This window comes from Pipistrellus kuhlii, unplaced genomic scaffold (genome assembly GCF_014108245.1).
Source record: "Pipistrellus kuhlii isolate mPipKuh1 unplaced genomic scaffold, mPipKuh1.p scaffold_m20_p_10, whole genome shotgun sequence".
Lineage (NCBI taxonomy): Eukaryota > Metazoa > Chordata > Mammalia > Chiroptera > Vespertilionidae > Pipistrellus > Pipistrellus kuhlii.
The window spans coordinates 48277648-48302072 of NW_023425405.1; the positions used below are offsets into that span (position 1 = coordinate 48277648).

Consider the following 24425-nt stretch of genomic DNA (forward strand, 5'->3'; position numbering starts at 1 on the left):
TTGATTTAAAGATGATAACCATTCTGACAGGTGTGAGGTGATAGCTCATTGTAGTTTTAATTTGCATTTTTCTGATGATTAGTGCTTTTCATATGTCTATTGGCCATCTGTATGTCCTCCTTGGAGAAGTGTCTATCCAGGTCCATTGCCCATTTTTAATTGGAGTGTTTGACTTTTGGTGTTGAATTTAAAAATTCTTTATAATTTCTGGATATTTACCCCTTATTAGATGTATCACTGGCAAATGTTCTCCCATTCAGTGGGTTGTCTTTTATTGTGTTGGTCGTTTCCTTTGCTGTTCAAAAACTTTTTAGTTTGATGTAATCCCATTTAGTTTTAATTTTGTTTCCCTTTGTGTGAGAAGATATATCAGAAAATATATTGCTATGAGAAATACCCTAGATTTTACTGCCTATATTTTCTTTTAGGATATCTATGGTTTTGAGTTTAACTTTAAGTCTTTAATCCATTTTGAGTTTATTCTTTTTTATGTGTAAGGTGGTCTAGCTCATTTTTTTGCACATATCTGTCAAATTTTCCCAACACCATTTACATCATTGTATGTTTTTATGTCCTTGTTCAAATATTAATTGATCATAAAAGCATGGTTTATTTCTAGGCTCTCTATTTTGTTCCATTGATCTATATGTTTGTTTTTATTCCAGTACTATGCTGTTCTGATTACCATGGCCTTGAACTATAGTTTGATATCAGGTAGAGTGATTTCTCCAACTTTGTTTTTTCTCAATATTGCTGTGGCTATTCGGGCCGTTTTGTGGTTCATATAAATTTTTGGAATATTTGTTCTAGTTTTCTGAAATAGTTATTGGTATCTTGATAGCAATTGCATTAATCTATAGATAGCTTTGGGTAGTATTGGCATTTTAATTATGTTAATTCTTCTTATCTACATACACAGTATATGCTTCCAGCTACTTGTATATTTTTAAATATCTTTCTCCGTATCTTATAATTTTCTGTGTACAGGTCTTTACATCTTTGGTTAAATTTATACCTAGGTTTTAGGGTTGTGTTTTTTGGGGGCTTTTGTGTGTGTGTTTTTAAGCATTTGGGAATGGGATTGTTTTCTTAGTTTTCGTGATAGTTCATTATTGATGTATAAAACTGCAACTGAATTCTGGATACTTATTTTATATCCTGCTACCTTAGGTAATTCATTTATCACTTCTAATAGTTTTATGCTGAAATCTTTAGGGTTCTCTATATACAGTATTATGTCATTTGCAAATAATGACAGTTCTACTTCCTTTCCAATTTGGATGCCTTTTATTTCTTCTTCTTGTCTGATTGCTGTGACTAAAAGTTCTAGTACTATGTTGAAGAAGAGTGGTGAACGTGGACATCCCAATCTTGTTCCTGACCTAAGTATAATGGGAACAGAACAGGATGAGAAATCTTTAGAGGGTCTAAATACAAGTCCGAAGGGTAGAATATAAATATGACTCTAAGGGTAGTAGGGAGTGCTATAACGCTTTTAGTTTTTGCCCATCGAGTGTGACATTGGCAGTGGGTTTGTCATATGTGGCCTTTATTCATCCAGTATCTGTCACTTAATAAAAAAATTATTTATGAACACTTACTAATACTGTATTGTTCTAGGCACTGAAGATACCACAATGAACAAGAATCAAAGTCCCTACCCTGATGAAACTTATACTGTAAGAGAGAATATAGAAAATGAATAGCAAGTAAGATAATTTTCAATGCCATGAAGGAAATAAACATAAAGATGTGATTGGGGTGGAGAAGGATGGTCAAAGAAGTCCCTTATGAGCCATAGCAAACAACCTTATCATAAAGATAGGAACTCACTACAGAGATTCCAGTAAAGCAGTGATGATCTAATTTGTAAAAACCACTCTGAGAGCTGTGCAGAAAATAGACTGGACCACATAGTTCAGAGTGGAAGTGATAAGGCTAGTTAAGAAAGTCTTATGCCCATTGAGCATACCTACTAAACTTAAAAATAAAGATGTCAAACAGTATTTAGATACATGAGTCTGAAGCTGAAAATAAAGATAAAGATGTTTATGTGCGTATATGCATTTGTCACAACTGAATATTTATTTAAGATGTCTGACTTTCACAGATCATTTCAATAAAATCATGTGATTGACTCATGTCACCCAAGAAGAGTACAATTAAATAGTTAATTATACTCTTTAAGGGTCCAGCCCTAAAACTACTACTATTCAGAGGAAGTGGAGTAAGAAAGGCCAGGCACAGAAAATGGTGATGTAATGTCACAGAATCCAAGATAGAAGAATCTTCCACAAAGGATTAAGTAAGCTGCTAAAAGATTACCCGATTTAACAAAACAAGGTTTAGAAATGACTCTGGCAGGAATAATTTCAATGGAGCAGAGAAGGAAGTCAGAGTGAAATGAGAAGAAGTGGTTGATAAAGAAGACGTGTAAAAAAATTGCCAGAGATTGCTATTTGACTCCCCTTATTCTATGGTCTTCTTCCTTTTGCAAAAATTTTTGCCCAAAAGAAAGACTTTTCCTCTCCTTTCTTCTATCTAAGAGTGGCTGTGACTATATTCTGGTCCAGACACAAACAAGCATTAGATGGAACTTCTAGTTAGGCCCTTTTAAGAAATCCGATTCAGTAGGAGAAGTCCCTTTTGTTCTTCCCAACCTTCCCATTTTCTGTTCTCTGGAATGCTATTTTGAAGCTCATGTACCCAACCATGGATAGTGACATTGAGAACAAGCCAGGTGAATTCACCATGCCAGTTCTGGTCTGCCTACCTCATTGCTTCTCATATCAAAGACTATAAATCTTTCTAGTTTTAGTCATTGTTATTAACAGCCAAACCAAGTCTAACTGAGACTGCTGGGTATATGTAGGAGTTCAGAACCAGTGATCCCTCCACAATGTGCCTCTGTGGTATGCAGACTGTTTTGAGCTAAAGGCAACCATGATCCCTGTGGGCTCAAGAGAAACACCTTTGCCTCTTATCTAGAAGAATATGACCTATTTATATGGAAGTGCAAACTTTTAACTGCTGAACAACTGAACAACTGTTCTTCCCACATTCCTGCAATGACCTTCCTCCCCTCTGAAGTCCTAAGGTGATCCTTAGCTCACAATGTCATATACACCATATTTTCCCCTTTCTGTCTGAATCTCTCATGTATGTGGGATCTCTTGACTCTCTCATGTATTTCGGGTTCCCATACATATGCACGGAATTAAATTTGGTCATTTTTTCTTGTTAATCCATCTCAGGTTTATTTATTAGCTCCTGAAAGAATCTTGAAGGCAGAGGAAAGTTTCCTCATCCCTGTGAAAAGAGCTATGTAGCAAATCTGACAAGTTCAGGGGCTACATGACGGGCCTGACAAGCTCAGTAACCCAAAAGCAAGCTTGAAGAATGATCTGATCAGATATTCCTAACTGGGCAGGTCATGGTGGGCAGTCACGCACTAGGCCTATAATTTTTTTTAGTGAAAAGCTCAATCTTTGCCTTAAGCAAGTCTTGTCCATTGTTCATATGGCTCTTACATAACACACCTTTGAAATGTAAGAATAAGTTCTTTTCCCTACCCCTTTAGAGGTGAGTCATAACCACTCTTGTGGGAACGCATTATCTTGTTGCCTACTCACCATCCCTATGTACTGTAAATGTTAAATATCTTGTACCCACCAATATAAAAGATGTATTCTTCATTTTAGTTTTTATCCAGTCAGAGAGACTTTCCTACCTTGCCTTCTCCTGCTTCATTAATCTACCACCAAGGGATTTCATGTAACCTTCCTTAATCTCTCCTGATTCCAAATGCATTAAAAAGAACCACAAAACTGCATTCTCTGGAGCATTTTCCAGTTCTTTGAGATCTTGCATCTTGGCATGTCCTCAGTTTGGCTCAAACAAATTTTTTATAGGTTTGGACATTCTTACATTGACATCCTCCACACGTAATACTTTTGGTTCATGCTTTTCCCCCCATCAAACCTTTGTAAGCATTGTTCTACTTCTGGAATGGACCATAAGAAGCTTGCAGCTGGTTAGATTATCACCCCTCTTCACCCCGCCCCTTCTCTAGGTCACGTTCTATTTTTGGCTAGGATGCCAAAATAATTCTCTCCTTAGTTTTTAAATTAGTAACTACTAGAATATAGTCCATTTTAATCTTTTCACAGTCTCCCCTCAATCCACAGGCTGACACTCTATTCACTGAGCCAAACCAGTTTCGGCTAATCATTTCTTTACTTTCACCATTTACCTTCCTAAAATACTGACTTCGTCATGTTTATCTCCTCAAAAATCTATTTCCCACTGGCTAACAAAATTAATCAGCACAGTATACAAAAAACCCTTCTTTTACAACCTGATCATAGAATACTTTTACAATCAGTAGTGTCCATCAATCTCTGCCTTCCACACATGACCTCATACCTTGCCTCTCCAATCTGCCATTCATCTATGTACATATCCAATAATCCTAAATGTACCATATACTTTCATGCTTGTTCTCTAGTCCTAGTGATATTTCTTTTATTGAAAATAACTTTCTCCCTGTCCTAACCTATTTGACAAGTTACTTCGGATTTGTTTAACCCCAGATCATTACAGGAAATTAAATTGTGAGAACATCCAAGCAATGGTGTTCAAATTATTTAATTACTTAAAGACTAATTTATGATTTAAATATTTCAAACTACTAGGGGAAGAAAGTTAGACTACAACACAAGCATCTAACTTCACTCCCTTACAAAGTGCAATTGAAATTACAGGAAAGGCATACATAAAAACCCAAAAGAGCAAGGTCTGGAGTTTCTGGGTTGGGAAATGATTCCAGGATAGCAGCATGGAAGCTTCACCTTCCCTCATACCTTGCCCTGTATATCTCTTTCCATCTGACTGTTTCTGAGTTGTATCCTTTTGTAATAAACTGGTAATCTACTAAGTACCTAAAAGGTTTCTCTGAGTTCTGTGAGTTGCTCTAGATTTAATGGAACCCAAGCAGGGGGTTGTGGGAACCTCTAATCTACAGAATTGGCATTTGGAGGGGATAAGGGGCAATCTTGTGGGACTAAGCCCTAAACCTGTGTGATGTGATGTGTCAGAAGAGAGGCACCCAGCTGGTGTTGGAGACTTGCTGGGTTTTGGTGCCAATGGTTGAAATTGGTACCAGAAGTGTACTCTTAAAACATGTATCTGAAGCCCTAGCTGGTTTGGCTCAGTGGGTGGAAAATTGGCCTGGGGGCTGAAGTTCGATTCCAGTCAAGGGCATATGCAGGGTTGTGAGTTCGATCCCCAGTCGGGTGCATGAAGGAGGCAGCCAATCAATAATTCTCTCTCATCACTGATGTTTCTGTCTCTCCCTCTCCCCTCCTTTCTGACATAAAAAAAATATATATCTAAAACAAAAACATGTATCTGTAGAACTTTGTTAAAGATTACAATGTGAAATAAGTTTTAGTCTTCAATTTCCAAATAGTTATAGCTTCAGTAAAATGGAATCCTAATGTTATAAATATGATTCAATTATGTGAATATATTCCAAAATATTCATTTAACATATTGGACCTCTTTCCTAAAATAGTCTAGTTTCATTATTTGCAGACTCTGTTATTTGTAAATCTGCTACTAGCAAAACTTTGTAAGCTTGAAATAAATACTCACAGTACTTTCTTGATTATTTGCAGATACGTACAGAGTATCAAAAAATGTGAGTTGCCTAATGTACATGTTTCCAGCTAAGGTCGAACAAGGTGATGCACTGTCTTTTTTAAACAATTCTCAAACTATAAACAAGTGCTCTTTTTGTGGTCTGCTTAGTGATGCCTTTGTTTTTTTGCTCATTTTCTGTTTAAAATACTGCTCAAGAATAGTGCTGAAGTGCTGTTTCGTGTTCCTAAGTAGATCACAGCAGTATTTTTAGTCACTGTTGCAATATTTTCCCATGATGATAGACGAATTACAACACTCTTAGAGAAATAAACACTTCTCATTAATTTCCCCAAGTAATAATCTAGTCATGTTTTTCAAACTCACTCTTGTCGTTGTTGAAAAGTTCTATATAATAAAAGCATAATATAATATGCAAATTGACCAAAGAGCAGAATGACCATTAGGCAGGGGGCAGGGTTGGCAAGCAGGTGGCACCAGGCCAGCCAAAGTGCATGCCAGAGGGCAGAGGAAGGGGATGGTGATGGGGAAGGAGTGGTGGCGACCAGTGGCGGGGTGATTCAGGTGGGGCCGGCCACTTGCAGTCCCCAGATCAGCCTGCCGGGGTCACCTCCTGCAGAGGGCGGCCAGACTGCAGCTTAGGCCCCCTCCCTGCAGGCCCAAGCCATCAGTTGGACACCCCTTGAGGGCTCCCGGACTGTGCAAGAAGGTGCAGGCTGGGCTGAGAGACCGCCCCAAGTGCACAAATTTTCGTGTACTGGGCCTCTAGTTTGTTTTTAAAAGAAGAAAATGCGCCCTAGCTGGTTTGGCTCAATGGATAAAGTGTTGGCCTGCAGACTAAAGGATCCCAGGTTTGATTCCAGTCAAGAGCACATGCCTGGGTTGCTGGCTCAATCCCCAGTGGGGGACTTCCAGGAGGCAGCCAATCAATGATTCTCTCTCATTACTGATGTCTCTCTCTTTCTCCCTCTCCCTTTCTGTCTGAAATAAAAAAATTTTAAAAAGCAAATGCAATTAGTTGCTTACCTTTTAACTCCTCATACATTCCTACATTTGTTTCAAGGGAAAGAGGAATGTCCAGGAAGACAATCACATTCATCCAATCAAACTATACAAAATATTTTGGGTATGGCTATGCAAAGGTATACATTTTTTAAAAATATATTTTTATTGATTTCAGAGAGGTAGGGAGAAGGAGAGATAGAAACATCAATGAGAATCATTGATCAGCTGCCTCCTGCATACCCCCTACTGGGGATCAAGCCTGCAACCAGGGGATGTGCCCTTGACAGGAATCGAACCTGGGACCCTTTAGTTCACTGAGTAAAACCGGCTAGGGCCAAAGGTATACATTCTAAAAGGTTGGTATTTGCCCAAGCTGGTGTGGCTCAGTGGTTGAATATCTACCTATGAACCAGGGGGGTCCCAGTTTGATTCCCAGTTAAGGCACATGCCCAACTGAAGGCTCAATCCCCAGGAGGCAGCCGATCAGAGAGTCTCTTTCATCATTGATGATTCTCTCTCTCTCTCTTTCTCCCTCTCCCTTCAGCTCTAAAATCAATAAAAATATATTTTAAAAAAATTTTTAAGCTTGGTATTTAAAAATACACGAAAAATACTACTTTATGTGTTTTCTATTTAAATTATCATTTTAAAACTTAATATAGAAGATCTTCCACTTCTAGCCATGATAAAGTATCAGGGACCCCATTATTCCTCCCACCTTACAAACTAAAATAATGGATAAAATCTGTGAAATGTTTTAAGACATCTGGCAACAGGCAATGAAAAACAGTAATCTCTGAAAAGAGGAAACAAAAATAAGTGTGCCCTGTGACTCCCAAGAGTACTGCTCGTACAGTTTCCATGACACATGCGAGGAGGGGAAAACCAGAGTCTGCTTGAGAAGACAGATTTGATTGTTTAGGGAAACTAAGGCAGCCAAAGTTCCTAAGGCAAAGTACCAGAGAAGAGAAAGTCGCATGAAGAGAGTCTGGAGCTCTGCAGAGGAACCCCTAAGTCTTCATCTGAGTATTGATCAGCATGCGTATATAGGAAAACCCACTCGACCAGAGACAGAACCACAAAAAAAAAAAAAAAAAAAAAAAAAAAAAAAAAAAAAAAAGAGCAGGTAGGACAATTAACCCAAGTTCACAGAGAGGTGGTAAGAGTTTACAGCCAGAGTAGAGAAATCCTATAATAATGGCAGTAGCTAAAATATTCTGAGTGGTACTGCCCCAGTAGTAAAGCCAAATTAGTCTTGTACTATTAATAATTTGTTAGGTCTTCCTTAACGAAACTTAGAAAGCAAACTGGGGAGGGTTAAATTGTATCTAAGTAACTCAACTATGTGCCAGAACAAAGCTCAAACATTTAAAAGAATACAAAAAGCAGCTCCAAACAACAAAATTCACAATGTCTGATATCCAAACAAAAATCAGTAAGCATGCAAAGAAAAACCAACACAAACAGGAAAATATGATTCATAAGAAGACAAATCAGTTACTTGACGAGAACTCAGAAATGACAAAGGTGTTAGGATTAGTAAGCAAGGACATAAAAACACCTGTTACATACAAAACATTGCTGAAAGAAATTTAGAAGACAAAATAAATGGAAAAAAAAAAAGCTTCTGTTCACAATTTTTATATTATATTATTACTACATTAATATTATTTAATATCCACATACCTAAAGAGATTCAATGCAATCCCCATCAAAATTCCAATGCATTTTTTTTTCAGAAATAAAAAAACCTATCTTAAATCTTATTTGGAATCTCAAGGGACCACAAATAGCAAAAATAATTTTGAAAAAGAACAAAGTTAGAGGATTCACATTTTCTGAGATTTCAAAAGATATTATAAAGCTATAGTAATCACAATAGTGTAGTACTGTTATAAAGGCAAATACATTGATAAAATAAAATAGAGACCAGAAATAAACCCTTACATATATGGTCAAATGATCTTTGACAAGAATGCCAAAACCACTCAATTGGGAAAGGACAGTCTCATCAATAGTGGTGCTGGGAAAACTGGATATCCACATGCAAAAGAATAAAGGTGCATCCTTTTCTTTTATAACATATATAATCAAAATGGATTAAAGACCTGTCCAGCCAGTGTAGCTCAGTGGTTGAGCATTGGCCACGAACCAGGATCTTCAACATTTCTGTAGATATACTTTTTATATGTTTGTGTGTATGTGTGTGTATTTATTATTGATTTCAGAGAGGAAGAGAGAGATAGAAACATCAATGATGAAGAGAATCATCGATCAGTTGCCTCCTGCATGCCCCCCACTGGGGATCGAGCCAGCAACCTGGGCATGTGCCCTTGACCAGAATCAAACCCGGGACCCTTCAGCCCACAGGACAACGCTCTATCCACTGAGCCAAACCAGCTAGGGCTGTAGATATATTTTTAACGGCTCCTTTCCCCTACTCTTTCTGAAACTGAAAAGCTGCATATAGTGCACTTTTCCCTCTTTTACTTCCTCTCATTAAATGTCAAAATTAATCATGTTATGATTATCATCAGGTAGTGGTTCAGCCACAGCCACTTCCTGTCCCAGTTCCTGTTCACTATTCAAAGTAAGGTCCAATATATTTTCCTTCCTAGTACTCTAAAACTACCTGTTCTAGGAAGCAGTTGGTTTTTCTTATCTGAAAACTAACCTATATATTTTGTGTCATTTTTAGCAATTTGTATGAGACTAACAAATTGGACTAAAAAGGCAGCTTTCCTAAATGTTATTTAACATTTTCAACTTAAGTCATGATTCTTGTCATCAAGTGAATCACATTTATAAATTGAATGTATTTATAGTTCTGTGCTATTCTGCAGCATGGGACTTTTTCTTGTATTTCCAAGGACAGTCCCAATTTAAAACATTCTGTCCTACTGTCATATCTCAAGTTTGGATTTGGAAAAGACAGTCAACATATATGCAAAGGGTACTTTGCAACATTGATTCTATGTGGCTACAGCCTAGGTAAAGAGGTTAAAGGAAGACAACAATCATTTTAAGATTCTTCTTCTATTTAAAATAATCCCAAAAAAACATTCCACAAATTAAGTGCAAATGCCTCCAGTAGTATTAGTCTTCTTTAACAACTTAGAATGAAATATCACAATAAGATAATTAAAAAGTTGTTTAGATGGACAGGTTTGAAAACGAAGTTTTCCTTGCCCAGATAGCTCAGCTGGTTGGAACATCGTCCTCATACACCAAGGTTGTGGGTTTGATCCCCAGTTAGGGCACATGTAAGAATCAACCAATGAATGCAGATTGATCTCCCTCTTTCTCTCAAATCAATAAATTAAGAAAAACAAGGAAATGGACGTTGTAATTGACACTGGGGAAAATAAATATTATAGATAAATCTTAAATAAAAATATAACACTGCATAAGCTGTTGAGGTTTTCCTATAATTTTAGTATCAATTACAACTAGCAAAATTGGGGGTAGTAATCCCTTTTCCCAGGCACAGTTATATACAATTATGATTTAAATTAGGCCTTCACAAATAGTTTTGTGTTGTTTTTTTTTAATTCCTCACTTGAATATGTGATTTTATTGATTTAAGAAAGGGAGAATGCCAAAATCACTCAATTGGAAAAGAACAGTCTCATCAACTAGTGGTGCTGGTAAAACGGAATATCCAACTGACCAGGTGACTCAGTTGGCTGGAAAGCACCAAAAGGTTGTGGGTTCAATTTCTGATCAGGGCACATACCTAGGTTATAGGTTTGATATTCAGTAGGGACATGTATGGGAGGTAACTGATTGATGTTTCTCTCTCCCTTCCCCTCTCTCTGAAGAAATTCAATGAAAAAGCATATCCTTGGGTGCAAATGAAGAAAATAAAAATTGGCCCTGGCCAGTGTGGCTCGGTTGGGCGATATCCACGCACGGAAAGACTGCTGGTTTGATTTTCAGTGAGGGCACGTGCCCGGGTTTCAGACTGGATCCCTGGAAGGGGGTGTGCGGGAGGTAGCCAATGGATGTTTCAATTTCATACTGATGTTTCACTCTCCCTAAAAATCCATTTAAAAATCTTTTAAAAAAATTTTTGAGAGGAAAAAAAAAAAATGGACAAGAGAAACATCTATTGGTTGCCTCCCATACACGGCCCGCTCCTAGGATCAAACCCACAACTTTTTGGTGCGCTGGACCAACTGAGCCACCCGGCCAGCGCCACACAGAGTTTTCATACAAAGCCACAACTGCTTGCCATTCCTCCAACTATCCATATTCCTGTTCAGTTCTGTGTAAAATGCCCTCCTTCTCTGCCAGTGGAATCTACCACCCTTTAAAGCTCCAGTGATAGCTCCCGCTAACCCTCAATCCCTCTTCTACTCTGTCTCTTAAAACTATTTGTTCATTCTTCTTTATTCATGGCTTACTAATGTGCCACTACTTTACATATTTTGTTTAATGCTCCAAACTCCCCTTTGAGGTATTATCATCTCCACTGAACAGATAAGGAAACTGAAGCTAAAAAAAGGTTTGGTGTCTTGTTTAGGGTCACAAAGCCAGATAGGAATTCAAATGCTGATCTGTTTCAACTTTAACTGCATTATCTTTCCACGAAACCAGGCTTCACAGCAATTTCTTACAGAATGTATCATCATCATTTGTTCAAATACCTATCTCTCCCACTAAACAAAATTCCTCAAAGACAGGTGACTATCCTTATATCCCCAACAACACCCAACAGCGCCTATTATACAATACAATGACCTTAAAGTATTAATGAATATCTACAATACTCTTATTCAGGTTATGGTGTGCAGCATTGTTTGCCACTAGTCTTCTACCGAGTCTCTAAGAAGCCACGTTTACTGTGGTGGTAAAGCATCACGTAAGCTTCGTAAGCACATTGCTTAGATGTGACTCACACCTCCATCAACTTATTAGCTAAGAAACCTTGAACAAGGAAGTTCATCTATGTTTTGGACAATTCATTTATAAACAGGGAGTAATGCAGAATTTACAACATAGGATTATAGGATTAAGTGAGATAACATATAAGCAATCCAACTACTTTTTGATCCCCATTTTTTTGGCATGCCACCCTGAATTTTATTAGCCTCAGTCTAGTAAATTTTTTTTAATCACAACTTCTTTGCAATTTTACATGAAATGGATTAGCCAAAAAGGTTCATGATTTTTTGCCAAAACCGGTTTGGCTCAGTGGATAGAGCGTACGCCTATGGACTCAAAGGTCAAGGGCAAGTACCTTGGTTGCAGGCACATCCCCAGTAGGGGGTGTGCAAGAGGCAGCTGATAGATGTTTCTCATTGATGTTTCTAACTCTCTATCCCTCTATCTTCCTCTTTGTAAAAAATCAATAAAATATATATTTAAAAAAAAAAAAGGTTCATGGTTTCAAAATTGCTTAGGACCGTGGTCGACAAACTGTGGCTCTTTGGCCCCTTGAGTGTGGCTCTTCCACAAAATACCATGGCCTGGGCGAGTCTATTTTGACGGAAGTGGCATTAGAAGAAGTTTAAATTTAAAAAATGTGGCTCCCAAAAGAAGTTTCAATCGTTGTACTGTTGATATTTGGCTCTGTTGACTAATGAGTTTGCCCACCACTGGCTTAGGCCATCTATTGATTCTTAGGACTCTCAAGTTTGCTTTTGGAGGCTTGACTATGCAGGAGTGCTGCCCTTGTACTCTATAGTTCATTTGCTTACCACATGTTTATGCCCTAGCAGAGAGTGGTGAAAATGAGAACAGAGACTTCCTACCTTACTGACACCTCCCTGTACTATGCTGACAGCCAGCCTGTTTGAGAGGCAGGCTATTTCCCCCGCGAGACATTTTCCTGTAACCAGCTTGGGTCTGGTCTCAGGCATGGCTCATTCTCCCCAAAACTACATTCCTTCGAGACATTGAGCCACTTCAACTAACAGTGGATACCCATTTCCTTCTCCTAGCAACCCTTACTCCAAAAAGTTAGTGTTTCAAATGGTTATGCTATTTTAAGGCTCCCTAGGCTAAAGTACATAGTTTCCAAATTCTCAGAATTCCCCCTTCCAACTTAAAAAAAAAAAAAAAAATGTTATGAGCAAGTCCAGTTTGGGAGAAAACAAGAGCAAATACTAAGGCTACAGTTAAAGTATGGGGTGTGTGTGTGTGTGTGTGTGTTAAATCACAAGATGTCTAGTGGGCTAAAGCTAAGCAAAAACTATAAAATCCAAGTATCACAAGTACCCCCCCCCCTAATTTTTTTTCAAAGTAAGCAAAATATACCATTAACAAAAGGATCAAGTGTACATTACCAAACATTTAATGCATTCACAACGGATTTAAAAAATTACGACTTGCTACGCAGACACTTACATTAATAAATTGTTCCACATTCTGTACTTCCCTACTTAGTATATGCTGATATAAAGCAGTTCCTTTTTTTTTTTTTTTTTTCTTTTCTTGCCAGGCTAAAAATAAAATGGGTGATAGGCCAGTGGCAGAATGAACCCCGACATGATACAGGAGGTTCTGCGTTGGGAAAAGCCAGGGCTTGAACAGACAACAGCAGAAACACGGGCTGTCAGCAGGCAGCAGGCAGATAAGGAGAAGAAGAAGAAGAAAAGGACGAAGACGACGCGGATGGACCGCCGAACCGTTTCCCGGCAGGAAACATCCCTCAAGGCCAGCGCGAAGGACGGGCGCTCCACTGGGCAGAGCGCGCTGCAGCCAGCACACCATCCACGCCGCTGCCTGCTCCGCGGGCGCGGGCGGCGACCCTCCCTCCCTGCAGCCGCTCCCCCCGATCCCGCTCCTCCGATCCCCGTGCTCGGCCCCCCGGCGACCTGCACGCCCTCCCGCACCCGCCGCAGCCCCGGCCCCGCGCGAGGGGAAGGAACCAAAGGAGGGAGAAAGGCCGCGGGAGGGAGCGAGGGAAGGAGGAAGGGCAGGCGGCGCTGGGCTTCGGCCCCATCCAGGGGGATCCAAGCCGGCGATGGCTCGGGAGGAGGGCGGCGGAGCCTCGAACACCCGCCTAAAGGGTGGCACGAGGCCGCGGCGGAGCCCGGCGCGCAGGTGCCCGCGGCCGCTGGGGAAGTCGCCGGCGGCAGCGGGCGATGCGTTGGCCCGGGAGCCCCCCACCTCCATCCCGCCCGCGGCTCGCCTCGCCTCGCCTCGCCGGTGCCGCTCCATCCTCGGGATTCGGTCAGAACCTAACGACCTACACACGCGGCGCCTGCCCAAGCGCGAAGGGGATGCCCGATCTCACCTTAGGAGCGGGCGCCACGCCGCTAGGAGGCAGCTGGGGGTGCAGGGAGACGCCGAGGCGAGCACCGCCGCCGCCGCCGGAGACCAAGGACTAGCAAGGAGTCTGCCTGCGGGCGCGCTGCCTCCACGGCCTTCGCCCCACCCCCTTTCCCCGCAGGATTTTGCGCCGGAGCTTGCAGTCTCCGCGCGCGCTGGCCGGGAGGGCGACGGGAGGGGCGGAGCGCTCCCGCGGGGGCGTATCCGAGCGCTGGTTCGTTTGATTGCCACATACCTGTCCAATAGGGGCTACGAACACGCCAATCTGCACTTTGACGGACTTTCCTTCTATCCAGTAGTAATGGGGAGGCGGGGCAAGTGGGTGTGTCTTTTCGTTGCCGCCCTTCTGGCAAACCGGAACGTAAGGAAAGATCGGTTGATTTGCACTGGCGGCCAAACGGTCCAATGAGCGCAGGCAGAGGGGCCTCTGGACGCAGATTGGCGTCCTCTCTAACCTATAGGGAGCCCCCAGGGGCGATGAGAGCCGGCCCCGGATGTGGGCGCGGCCCCGAGCTAGAAGTGAGAAAACCTCTACCGCGGTCGTTTGGAGAGCGGAACTGGGATCTCTTTCTTGGTTATCATGTGACGGGTCCTGGATTTAATGGGGGGAAAAGTGTGGAATAGGCCAAGGATCCACACTGGCGAATCCCCCGATCTTCCCGTCCCTCTTCGGTCTCCGGCCGGCGGCGCAGCCAGGTGAGTCTGCGGCTCCGACGCGCTGACGTCCTGCCCGGGCCTCCAGGTGCCAGCGCGGGCTGTGCCTGCGTCCCACGCCCCCACCGTCTCCCCTTCACACCCCCAGCCCCAAACACACAGGAATGTGCTTGGCACCAGGCTTCTGTGTGCATGGTGGATCCCGTCCTGCAAGAACCGCGATCAACTCCATAATGCACTACTTGGGCCCCAGCAAAACGGAGGGCGGCGGGTAGAGTCTGGATGGGACCCTCGCCCTTGGAAGACGGAGGACAAGGGTCGCTTAGGAACGTCCTGCAGTTTTAGGCACAAGGAGGCGCGAAAAGCAGATACGTTGGTAAGCAGACCGTTGTTCCTTGGAAGGATGGTTACGTTTGGCCAAGACTGTAGCAGCCAGGCCTTTCGGAAGCCGAAAGCGGCTCATTAGTTAGAATTCTGAGTTCTGTGTTGTGGGCTCGTTAAGCAAGACTGCCTTTGGCATAAGGCAAGCCCACTTGGAAGAGGAAAGGCAGGAACGAGAGAAGGAAAATGGGGGTGGTGTGGGAAGCACCGTGGACAACAAATGAGACCACACACAACGGACACGGAGACACGAGCTGTGGGCAGGGCGCTTTATTTTTCCATTGTGGGCGAGGTGGGGGGCGGGGAGGGCAACACAAAGTTTTAATAGATAAGGAAGCATAGGAACTAATAATACTTAACTCTCTTCAAGGTGCCAGAAATACCTACCTCAAATGGTAAATATTTAAGTTGAGCAAATTTTTGTTTTGGAATATTCAGACCCCTCCCTTTGAGGAGAAAGAAGAGTAATAGGATACAAATACGACTGCCTGGATTAATAATTTATTAATAAGTTAATAAAATTGGGGTCGTATTAATCATTGTAGCTCAGCGAACACAATCCTTCAATCGTCATTCAAATATCAGCAGAGTGCCTCCCGGTTGAGGGCATTTTTAGACAACTACACACAGAACTTTGTTGCATCCCACATTGTAAAACTTGCAGCCACAAGTCTTTGCATCCTCTCCATCTTCCATCTTAACGTACCTGTATTGAGTGCAGGTTCCCTTCTTATGACTAGTTGCTGCTACTCAGTCCTATAAGGAAAAGAAAAAAAATGAAGCCTGACTCATCAGATGGAAAAGTTACATGTAAGCAACTATATTACCATGGACTTTTTGAAAGGTTCACAAAATGGCCAGATAGATTAGAGATCAGGATTGAGCAAACTTTAATAAACTCTATCCAATAGTTATCAATTAATACATACCTTCCAACTTTTCATCCAAGTTCAGTCCCACATCCCACTGTGACATCCTTTGGCCAGGAAAGGAGACCAGCACAGAAGAGAAAAAGCATCTGCTTTTCATACTGCAGTATGAAGCACCTGCCAGCTAAATAAAGAAGCTGAGTGCAAGCAGATGGGTTTAGGGAGAGGAAGGGCACTTAGGTGAGTCACCTAAGTACTACTGAGATAAAACCCATTGTCTAAAGTAGTAGAGATAGAGAAAAAAAACATCAAAGTTCTAAAATATAATTTACTAAACACACTAGCCTAGCGCGTTTGATTCATCTAGCCAGTTTCTTCACCCTTTCCTTGTTTTGCTTTTCTGCATTTTTAGTCTTACTACCCATGCTGTTGTTACCATCACAACCACCATCTGATCTTTTCCTCTTCCCTTCAGGTATCTATCCTCTCTCATCTTCAATCTCTCTCTCCCCAGTGGGTTCATACTCATTCTTAGATTTCTCCTTTACTGAAAATTTCATCTTGAATCTCAGTCTCATATGTCTTACCTTTCATCTTCTCCAAATGTTTCAAGGGGAAGTAATATGTTGTCAGCTGGTATTATCTTCTGTTGACTCCTTATCCACTGCATGTCATCTGTCTTCTGATTTCCCATTCTACTTACCTTTTTTTCCAAATGGTCACAAGACTGATATAAAAAAGCCTCAAATATATATAGAGCATACTGTAAACCTATGTGAAGATTAAATAAATACTTAAATATAAGTATTATAGATAATGGCCTCCCAGTCAAAATTCCAAGCTTTTAAGAATTAGTGAAAAAATGAAAGGACTAAAAATAGTAGAAAGTATTCCAGAAAAACAGTGAGTAGGTACTAGGACTTCCAGATATTAGAATGCATCCTAGTATTAGTGCAAAACAAATATAGAACAGTAAGACAGAATAAGGATGTAAGAAAAACCCCAATTGTTGAATAATTTAGCGTCTAATAATTATAAAATGTCAAATTTTAAGTGATAGTTATTGAAAAGTAGTGAGAAAGTATCATATCACAAAGCAAAAATTAGACTAAAATAGGTATCTATAAGAATTTAAATGAGAACATTTAAAAATATAAGACCTATAGATTAAATTGTGTGAAAATAGTTTTATCTGTGTGTTCTATATTATTTAGCCCAATGATGTATTTATAATCTTAATTATACTTAATGTCTTAATTTTTATTAACCATTCCTTTCTTACTCTTCTCTCCTTTTTTTCCCCACTGCTTTGATTTTGGATGCTTTTTCTTAGTATTCCTTGAAATTGAATGAAAATTTGTAAGTGTGTAGATGTTAAGAACAAGTTAAGAACATCCGTAAGGTATAGGAATCATGTCATGAGTGCCTGGACTTGATAGCAATGAAAAGCAACAGACTTTCTTGAGACATATTGAATAGCTTATATCAAGGGGGTATACTAAATATTCTCCTGGGCTAAAAGAATAATCGATATAATGTTGTCAAAGATAGCTACAAATTTTATAGGTTTTGAAAGGAAGAATGATAGAAATGTTTTCAAAATTGGGAAATCTGTGAACAAAGATGCAGCTTTGTTCACCAGAATTGGAAGTGATTTTTCTGGTATCAAAACCATCTTGACTCTCTTTCCTTCTCTTAGGGTGTATTTCCCATTTTTCGACGCTGCAACAGCCTCTTTAAAGTGTTTAAATGAGAATGTCCTTGGCTCAGAGAGTACTGCTCACCTGGCTTTTCACATTACTCTTCTTGATCATGTTGGTGTTGAAACTGGATGAGAAGGCACCTTGGAACTGGTTCCTTATATTTATTCCAGTCTGGATATTTGATACTATTCTTCTGGTTATGCTGATTGTGAAAATGGCTGGGCGATGTAAGTCTGGCTTTGACCCTCGACATGGATCACACAGTATTAAAAAAAAAACCTGGTACCTCATTGCAATGTTACTTAAATTAGCCTTCTGCCTTGCACTCTGTGCTAAACTGGAACAGTTTACTACCATGAATCTGTCCTATGTCTTCATTCCTTTGTGGACCCTACTGGCTGGGGCTTTAATAGAGCTTGGCTATAACGTCTTTTTTGTGAGAGACTGACTTCTAAGGACATCGTCTTATTGCTGTTCAACAAGCTGTCATTAAAGCGTTCTGAATCTTTGCAAGCTTGAAGAATACCGAGGAAAATACCAAATGTAGTTTTATACTGCTTCCATAAAGTAGTCTTGGTAAATCATGGACTTCCAGCCAATCCAAAGCTTCATTATTCAATATTTGAGTTGTTAATATCTTTATTTCTATTTAAATAAAGTTTGTTTTGGACCTTGTATTTCCACTTGACTTTTAAATCTGTTGTAGGGATGGATCAATATTCAAAGTAAATATAAGCCGCCTAACCTAGGTATATATTTGGGGAGAAGTTTAATATATCATAGCCCCATTACAACCAATGTAAAGGTCATTTGTGCCTCTAAAAATTGAAGGGGAAAAAATTAGTTACTAGAAGGTGCTACTTCATGTTTCCATTAGAAAGAATCTGAGAGTTTGACAGATTTTTGTCTAGGCAAAGTACTTTGTTACCTCTACCTTTTGTTTAGGACAGAAGCAGAAACTTGCCAGACAGGAGGATTTTGTAGTTCAGTAAAAACTATACATGCATGTATTATCAAAATGTAATCTCTTACAGGGAAAAGGAAAAGAAGGGATAGCCCACATGCAAACAGTTGGCCCAGGAGTCAGCAAAATTTTTCTGTAAAGGGTTATATATTAAATACTTTAAGCTGTCCGTTGCAATTACTCAATTCAGGTTTTATGTCAAGAAAGCAGCCATAGACCATGGCTACAAATTTCATATAATTTCCACATTTGACAAAATATTCTTTTCATTTTTTGTTTCAACCATTTAAAACTCACAGTCCATACCAAAAAAAAAAAAAAAAAAAAATGACCTGTGGGCATTATTTGCTGACCTCTGAACCAGGTCATAAAACAAAAGTAGAAGATCTATATAAGATAGCTGAAAGGAAAGGAAGAAGAGATCTCTGAGGAAATTGGGTAAGAATTGTATGTAAAAGCAACATCATAAGTGTATTCTTACTTAATTTGGTATACTGCCACACTAAACAACTTAACGCAGCATAATAAGTTATCAATGTGTGCCGCTCCAGTTCTGACACCAATTCAGGTATGTGGTTTCCCACCACCACCAAAGAACTAATTCTGACACTACCTGGAGATGGCATCACATTTACAGATTAAGGGTTCAGTCCCAGAAGACTAATCCTCAAACTTCAGAGGCCAACCCTGGCCCACGTGGCTCAGTTGGGTTGGAGCGTTCTGTCATACACCAAAAGTTTGGATTCCCAGTCAGCACACATACCCAGGTTGTGGGTTCAATCCTGACAGGATGCATGCAGGAGGCAATGTTTCAAGTCTCATTGATGTTTCTCTCCCTCTCCCCTCCTTTCTAGAATCAATAAAACAAAACCAAAAATAACCAGAAGCCAATCCAACATCCAGGTTGTGCTTCTGACTGGCTATACTAGTAATTGGAGGTGTCCATGACCCCTTCTTCAAGTTAAATTAGATCACAGAACTAAGAGAAACATTTTACTCACTAGATTACCAGTTTATTATAAAAGGTCATAGCTCAGGAGCAGCTACATGGAAGAGATGCATGGGGCAAAGTATAGGGAAGGGGCACAGCTTGCCTGCTCTCTAGGTGATCACTCTTCCTCTGTTTAACTTGGAAGCTCCCTAAATCTGGTCCTTTGGGGATTTTATGGCGGCTTGATAACAGTCATTAGTTACATCATTGGTTATTGAGCCCAATCTCCAAACCCTCTACCCTGGGGAGGAGAAGGGATTACTGAAAAGTTACAATCCTTTAATTACAGGGTTGGTTCCTCTGGCAACCAGCCCAGATTCTTAGGTTACCTAAGAGTTTTCCAAGTCACCTCATTTACTCAAAAGACATTTTTATCACACTTATCACAAGGAAATTCCAGTGCATTAAATTCCTGTTCCAGATATATATTTTTAATGTTTTTTAAATTAATTTTTTAGAGAGAGAGGGAGAGGGATAAAAGCGTTTATGAGAAACATCATCGATTGGATGCATCTTGCAAGCCCCTACTGGGGATTCAGCCCTGACCAGGAATTGAACCTTGATGTCTTGGTTTCTGGGTCAACACTCAGCCACTGAGCCACACCAACTGGACCAGCTAATTTTCTTATTAGAAATCACAAGTTCACAGCCTTAGTAATTAAGTACTGAAAGACATAAAAGATAGATATTGCCCAGTCGGTGTTGCTCAGTGGTTGAGTATCACTTTCTAGGCCTTATGGCTTCTGTTGAAGACAGAGAAACAAGAACTTTTAGACAACGAGATGAAAATAAAAATCAAATGTAAAAAAATAATTACAAAAGCAAAGGTAAAAAGATTATGGTTATCAATTTTAATATTTATTGAAAGGTAGAAGACAAGGAAAATCCTCTCAAACTCCAAAAATTAACCTTGCGCCTTTGCTAAATGTAAAATGAATTTTGAGTTACTCGCATTATATGACAATTAACTTGTAAAAAAAAAAAAAAAAAAAAAAAAAAAAAAACTGAATGCAATTTACCAAACTAGTGCTAACCTATTATTTACAAAAATGATCTCACCTGCCATGTGTGTTTGAGGGGGAAAAAACTGTTACACTTGGGAATACTAATGAAATACTTTGAAGATTTAACCCAAGAAATAAAATATTTCCTACCTTCCAAGATCCACCACCCAAAGTTATAGAGTGAACTAAAAATGAATATATGTGGAAGCAAACATAAGTATTTCCAATAATCTTACACACATGCACACACATACATAGAATGTGCTAGATTAACCTAATCTTTATTGAAGGTCAACAGCCCTAGTGAAAGAAAGATCATGAATATGGCTTTTGTAAAGTTTTCAATTATCACAAATGCTTAATTCTTTCGCTAGCTAACCAGCTAACCTGAGTATGGAATATGTATTACTTAGTTAAAAGGGTGTAAACAAAAGTGATTTTTTTAAAAAAAACACTGTCATAGATACCACTGAGGTACTTTGGCTTTTTTCTGACAGTCTATGTATCAATTTAATAATTTACATAACTGTTTATTCTATATAAGATCATATAGAAGATGTATCTTAAATGTGTTATTGTTCTGGTCCAAGAAATTTGAAGTTACAGCAAAAAAACGTGTTTTCAGATAAAGAATTGGAATGTACTAACTAGGAAACCATCGATATACTGCAATATTGAAATAGAAATTGTTGTAACAAAAGTAGTCAAAAAATTCTCAGATTAAATCTGAAGAGGATTTTAAAATCATAAACCATAGGACAAGGAACTTTAAGCATTATTCAATGTAACAAGGCTATATTGTGAAATCTGAATTTGAAACTGATTTATATTTCACGTCCACAGAGATGTAGGTATTTTACAAAACGTTTTCAAAAGATGGAGAAGTTTGACTTTAGGCTGTATAGGAAACAAAAGGAAACCACTGTTTTGTTATATATATCTTTAAATTAAAAGTTTCATTAAGGCCCAGCCAGTGTAGGTCAGTGGTTGAGCGTTGACTTATGAACTAGGAGGTCTGTCTGACTCTTGGGCAGGGTACATGCCCGAGTTGCTGGCTAGATCCCCAGTAGGAGGTATATAGGAGTCAGCCAATCAGTAATTCTCTATCATCACTGATATCTATCTCCCTAACCCTTCCTCTCTGAAATCAAATGTATATTTTAAAAAAATAAATATTTAATTAAGGCTCATATATTTTGAGGGATACCCAAGATATTTCATTACAGTATAATCTTATATATCTATGTGTATGCTTCTGGAAAATTGGAATTTAAAATCCTGTTAAATATATTACCCTTCAATTAAAACCAGAAAAATAACCCTATTTCTCAATACTGGTTTGTTATGAACTTTTGTCTTCCAAAATGGTGGGTGCAAATACATAAATTTAGCTTGAAGAGAAGAATAAAGTGAGGGGTAGGATAAGACAGAAAGATATATAAGTCCTTATTTACATTATCATGATTTATACCTTCCTTATTCCATGAAAATTCCTATGTTGTAAATATATTGATTTCCCACAAACCATTGAGTTTTCCAACAATATTTGCCTACTCTTTTCAACTAGGGGCCAGAAATGATATAATTGCTATGTTTATATTTTTCTGATGAAATCCCTCTTTCTAAATGGCTTCTTTCTAACCAGAAAAATAAACAGTTTTATGGGTATCACAAATGAGGCTGGGGCAAAAAGCACTAAAATGAGAATAGCAACTCTAGCCCAAATGGCAGCACGAAGAACCCCAGTTGAAACTCATCAACCAAAGTATAAGCCCAGGAAAATAACAAAGACAAATAAAATAGATTTGTAATAAGCAGAGTTGCTGAAATCCATCACAGTAGACAATTGCTTTAATAATCTTTAGCTAGGCACTGGCAATCCTGTTTCCTACCACAATTTTACTTTTTAGAACTTCTTTTGAAAAAGAAATGCAGTTGACCCTTGAACAAAAGTTTGAACTGCATGGATCCACTTACACACAGAATTTTGTCAATTGACCTGTGCAATTCAAAACTACGTTATTCAAGGGTCAACTGTACTCTAAGTTATTTACCTTGATAAGGTAGGCAGAGGGATCCTTAGAAAGAAGAGAGAACAGATTTTGTTAGTTACATCTCTGTATGAGTCGTGTCCTTATTTTAAGATTTTATATTTGCCATATTTTCTACCTGCTTTGCAAGAAAAATGTAAAAGGATTTCAACTGCCACAATTAAACTTTCTGTAAATATTTTTTACTCAACTATTGTTAGTTATAGCAAAGGCGCCTATTAATAAGAAAATCATCTCAACGCATCATTCCATATACTACAAATAAAATTTATGTTAGGGTTATGTAATCTGGCCACAAAACTTCATTAATTAGAAGGGTTAGATATCACTAACAGACTTGTTTTGCCTAACTTTACAAAATTACTTCTGTTACCTAAACTGCTTTCTTAATGTTGAATATAAATATTTTAAAATGAATTCCTGGGAGTAGGGCTACAAAGTTTCACATATTCATCTTATTCAGCAATTTAAGAAGTTATTAAAATGATATATATATATATATATATTCCCATACATACACACACATATAAATATGCTTTCATAACTGAATCTTGGTTTAAAAAATGCTTATACAATGTGGGGATTTAAATATTCACTAGATTTGAATATGTACATTTGTACTCCTTTACCATTCTAAATGGATACACCAACAGACACATGATTAAATAAATGATTTAACTGAATTATCAGTTTGTCTTTTGCACACCCGACAGAAAACATATTTATTATGAACCTTTATTAAGTGGCTCACATTTCAATATAAATCACACTAAAAAAATTCTTAAAGCTATTTACACTACAGTGCTGACACATTTAAAATGAAAAAAAAAAATTGATATAAATAAGCTCTATGGAAAAGCCTTAAATTGTTGAAAAAGAATTCTGGCTCATATTACAAAATATATATATTTATATATGTTAATGTCAGCTCTATTCTAAAATCTACAGCTCCAACACAAATGACGTTTTAAGGACTCCATTTGTTTAAACCTGCAATGTTTACAGTGCATCTGGCCCTAAGTGCTTGGATACTTCACAGTTATGGACAGGCACTGAGGAATGTTACAAAGCTACATAAACTATATTTTGTAACAGACTTGAGAGCAAGTCCTTGGCTTGCTTTCATAATTCATGAATCTTTATTACATTATTAAGTTGTTTTTAAAAAAGGTTTTAAATGGTATGTACATTTTTAGCACAAAATGTCATCATCTTTTCTATTTTGATGTGAATGTACTGAACTATGTTGCCTTGTATGAACTAGACTTAAGAGATTTTCAGGGCACAATTCCTCCTTTAAATCTTTGTTGCTATTTTCAAATTTGGAGTCCACTTCAATCTTAAATTCTGTAAATTGAACATGATCCAATTTTGCTTTAACATTCTTGCCATCCATATTATTCGGTGTTCTAGTTTCTTCAGAAACATAAACATTCACAGATTTTTCATTGATTCTTACAGATGCAACAGGTTCATGTTTAATCTGCTGTGCTTCATATTTAGAATGAAGTGTGTCTGAAAAAATAGAATCCAAAGAGGTTTTGCTTACAGCACAAATCCTATTATCACTGTGAGGTCCAAGAACTGATGATGTAGAACCTGGTGATGTGCCCGTTTCATGAGTATCTGTATTGTGAGCAGTGTCCGCCTCTGAGTGATATAACTTGAGCCGAACGTGCCAGGCTAAACTACATACAGCTGAAACTGTCTTGAACTGATGAACAACATTCCTTGGAATAAAATAAATGTCATTATCATACAGCTGAATCCTGGCATATCGAATGCCTTCTCTCCTCAGTTGATTAAGTTTTGCATCATCAACCCACTGGACACACTAAAAAAAGAAACAAGGAATAGCAATAAG

At 38.9% G+C, this 24425-nt stretch overlaps 3 protein-coding genes across 15 annotated transcripts in view; 1 reads left to right on the forward strand and 2 right to left on the reverse strand.

Moving 5' to 3' along the window:
• PHTF2 (putative homeodomain transcription factor 2) overlaps positions 1-14049 on the reverse strand; it is a 68234-nt gene extending 54185 nt beyond the window's left edge. For 4 of the 6 annotated variants that reach the window (XM_036429621.2, XM_036429622.2, XM_045578509.1 and 1 more), the window contains exon 1: positions 13910-14049. The gene's annotated coding sequence lies outside the window, so the exon portion shown is untranslated. The remainder of the gene's footprint in view (positions 1-13909) is intronic. The other 2 variants (XM_036429628.2, XM_045578510.1) reach the window with 2 other exon arrangements.
• On the forward strand, positions 13570-18225 carry TMEM60 (transmembrane protein 60). Of its 8 annotated transcripts, none has more exons than XM_045578512.1 (3): positions 14435-14640; positions 15644-15789; positions 17548-18225. In XM_045578512.1, the coding sequence occupies exon 3, from the start codon at positions 17598-17600 to the stop codon at positions 17997-17999; it is 402 nt and encodes a 133-aa protein (XP_045434468.1). In that variant the 5' UTR covers positions 14435-14640; positions 15644-15789; positions 17548-17597; the 3' UTR covers positions 18000-18225. The 8 variants fall into 8 exon arrangements, with proteins under 8 accessions (XP_036285522.1, XP_036285523.1, XP_036285524.1 ...); XM_045578513.1 differs by lacking the exon at positions 15644-15789 and adding an exon at positions 15929-16044; XM_036429629.2 differs by lacking the exon at positions 15644-15789 and having other exon boundaries at positions 13570-14640.
• Positions 18226-20342: 2117 nt separating this feature from the next.
• The window catches only part of RSBN1L (round spermatid basic protein 1 like), a 42132-nt gene continuing 38049 nt past the window's right edge, over positions 20343-24425 (reverse strand). Inside the window, exon 8 of the mRNA XM_036429604.2 lies at positions 20343-24395. Coding sequence (XP_036285497.1) covers positions 23754-24395 — 642 coding nt within the window. The 3' untranslated portion in view covers positions 20343-23753. The remainder of the gene's footprint in view (positions 24396-24425) is intronic.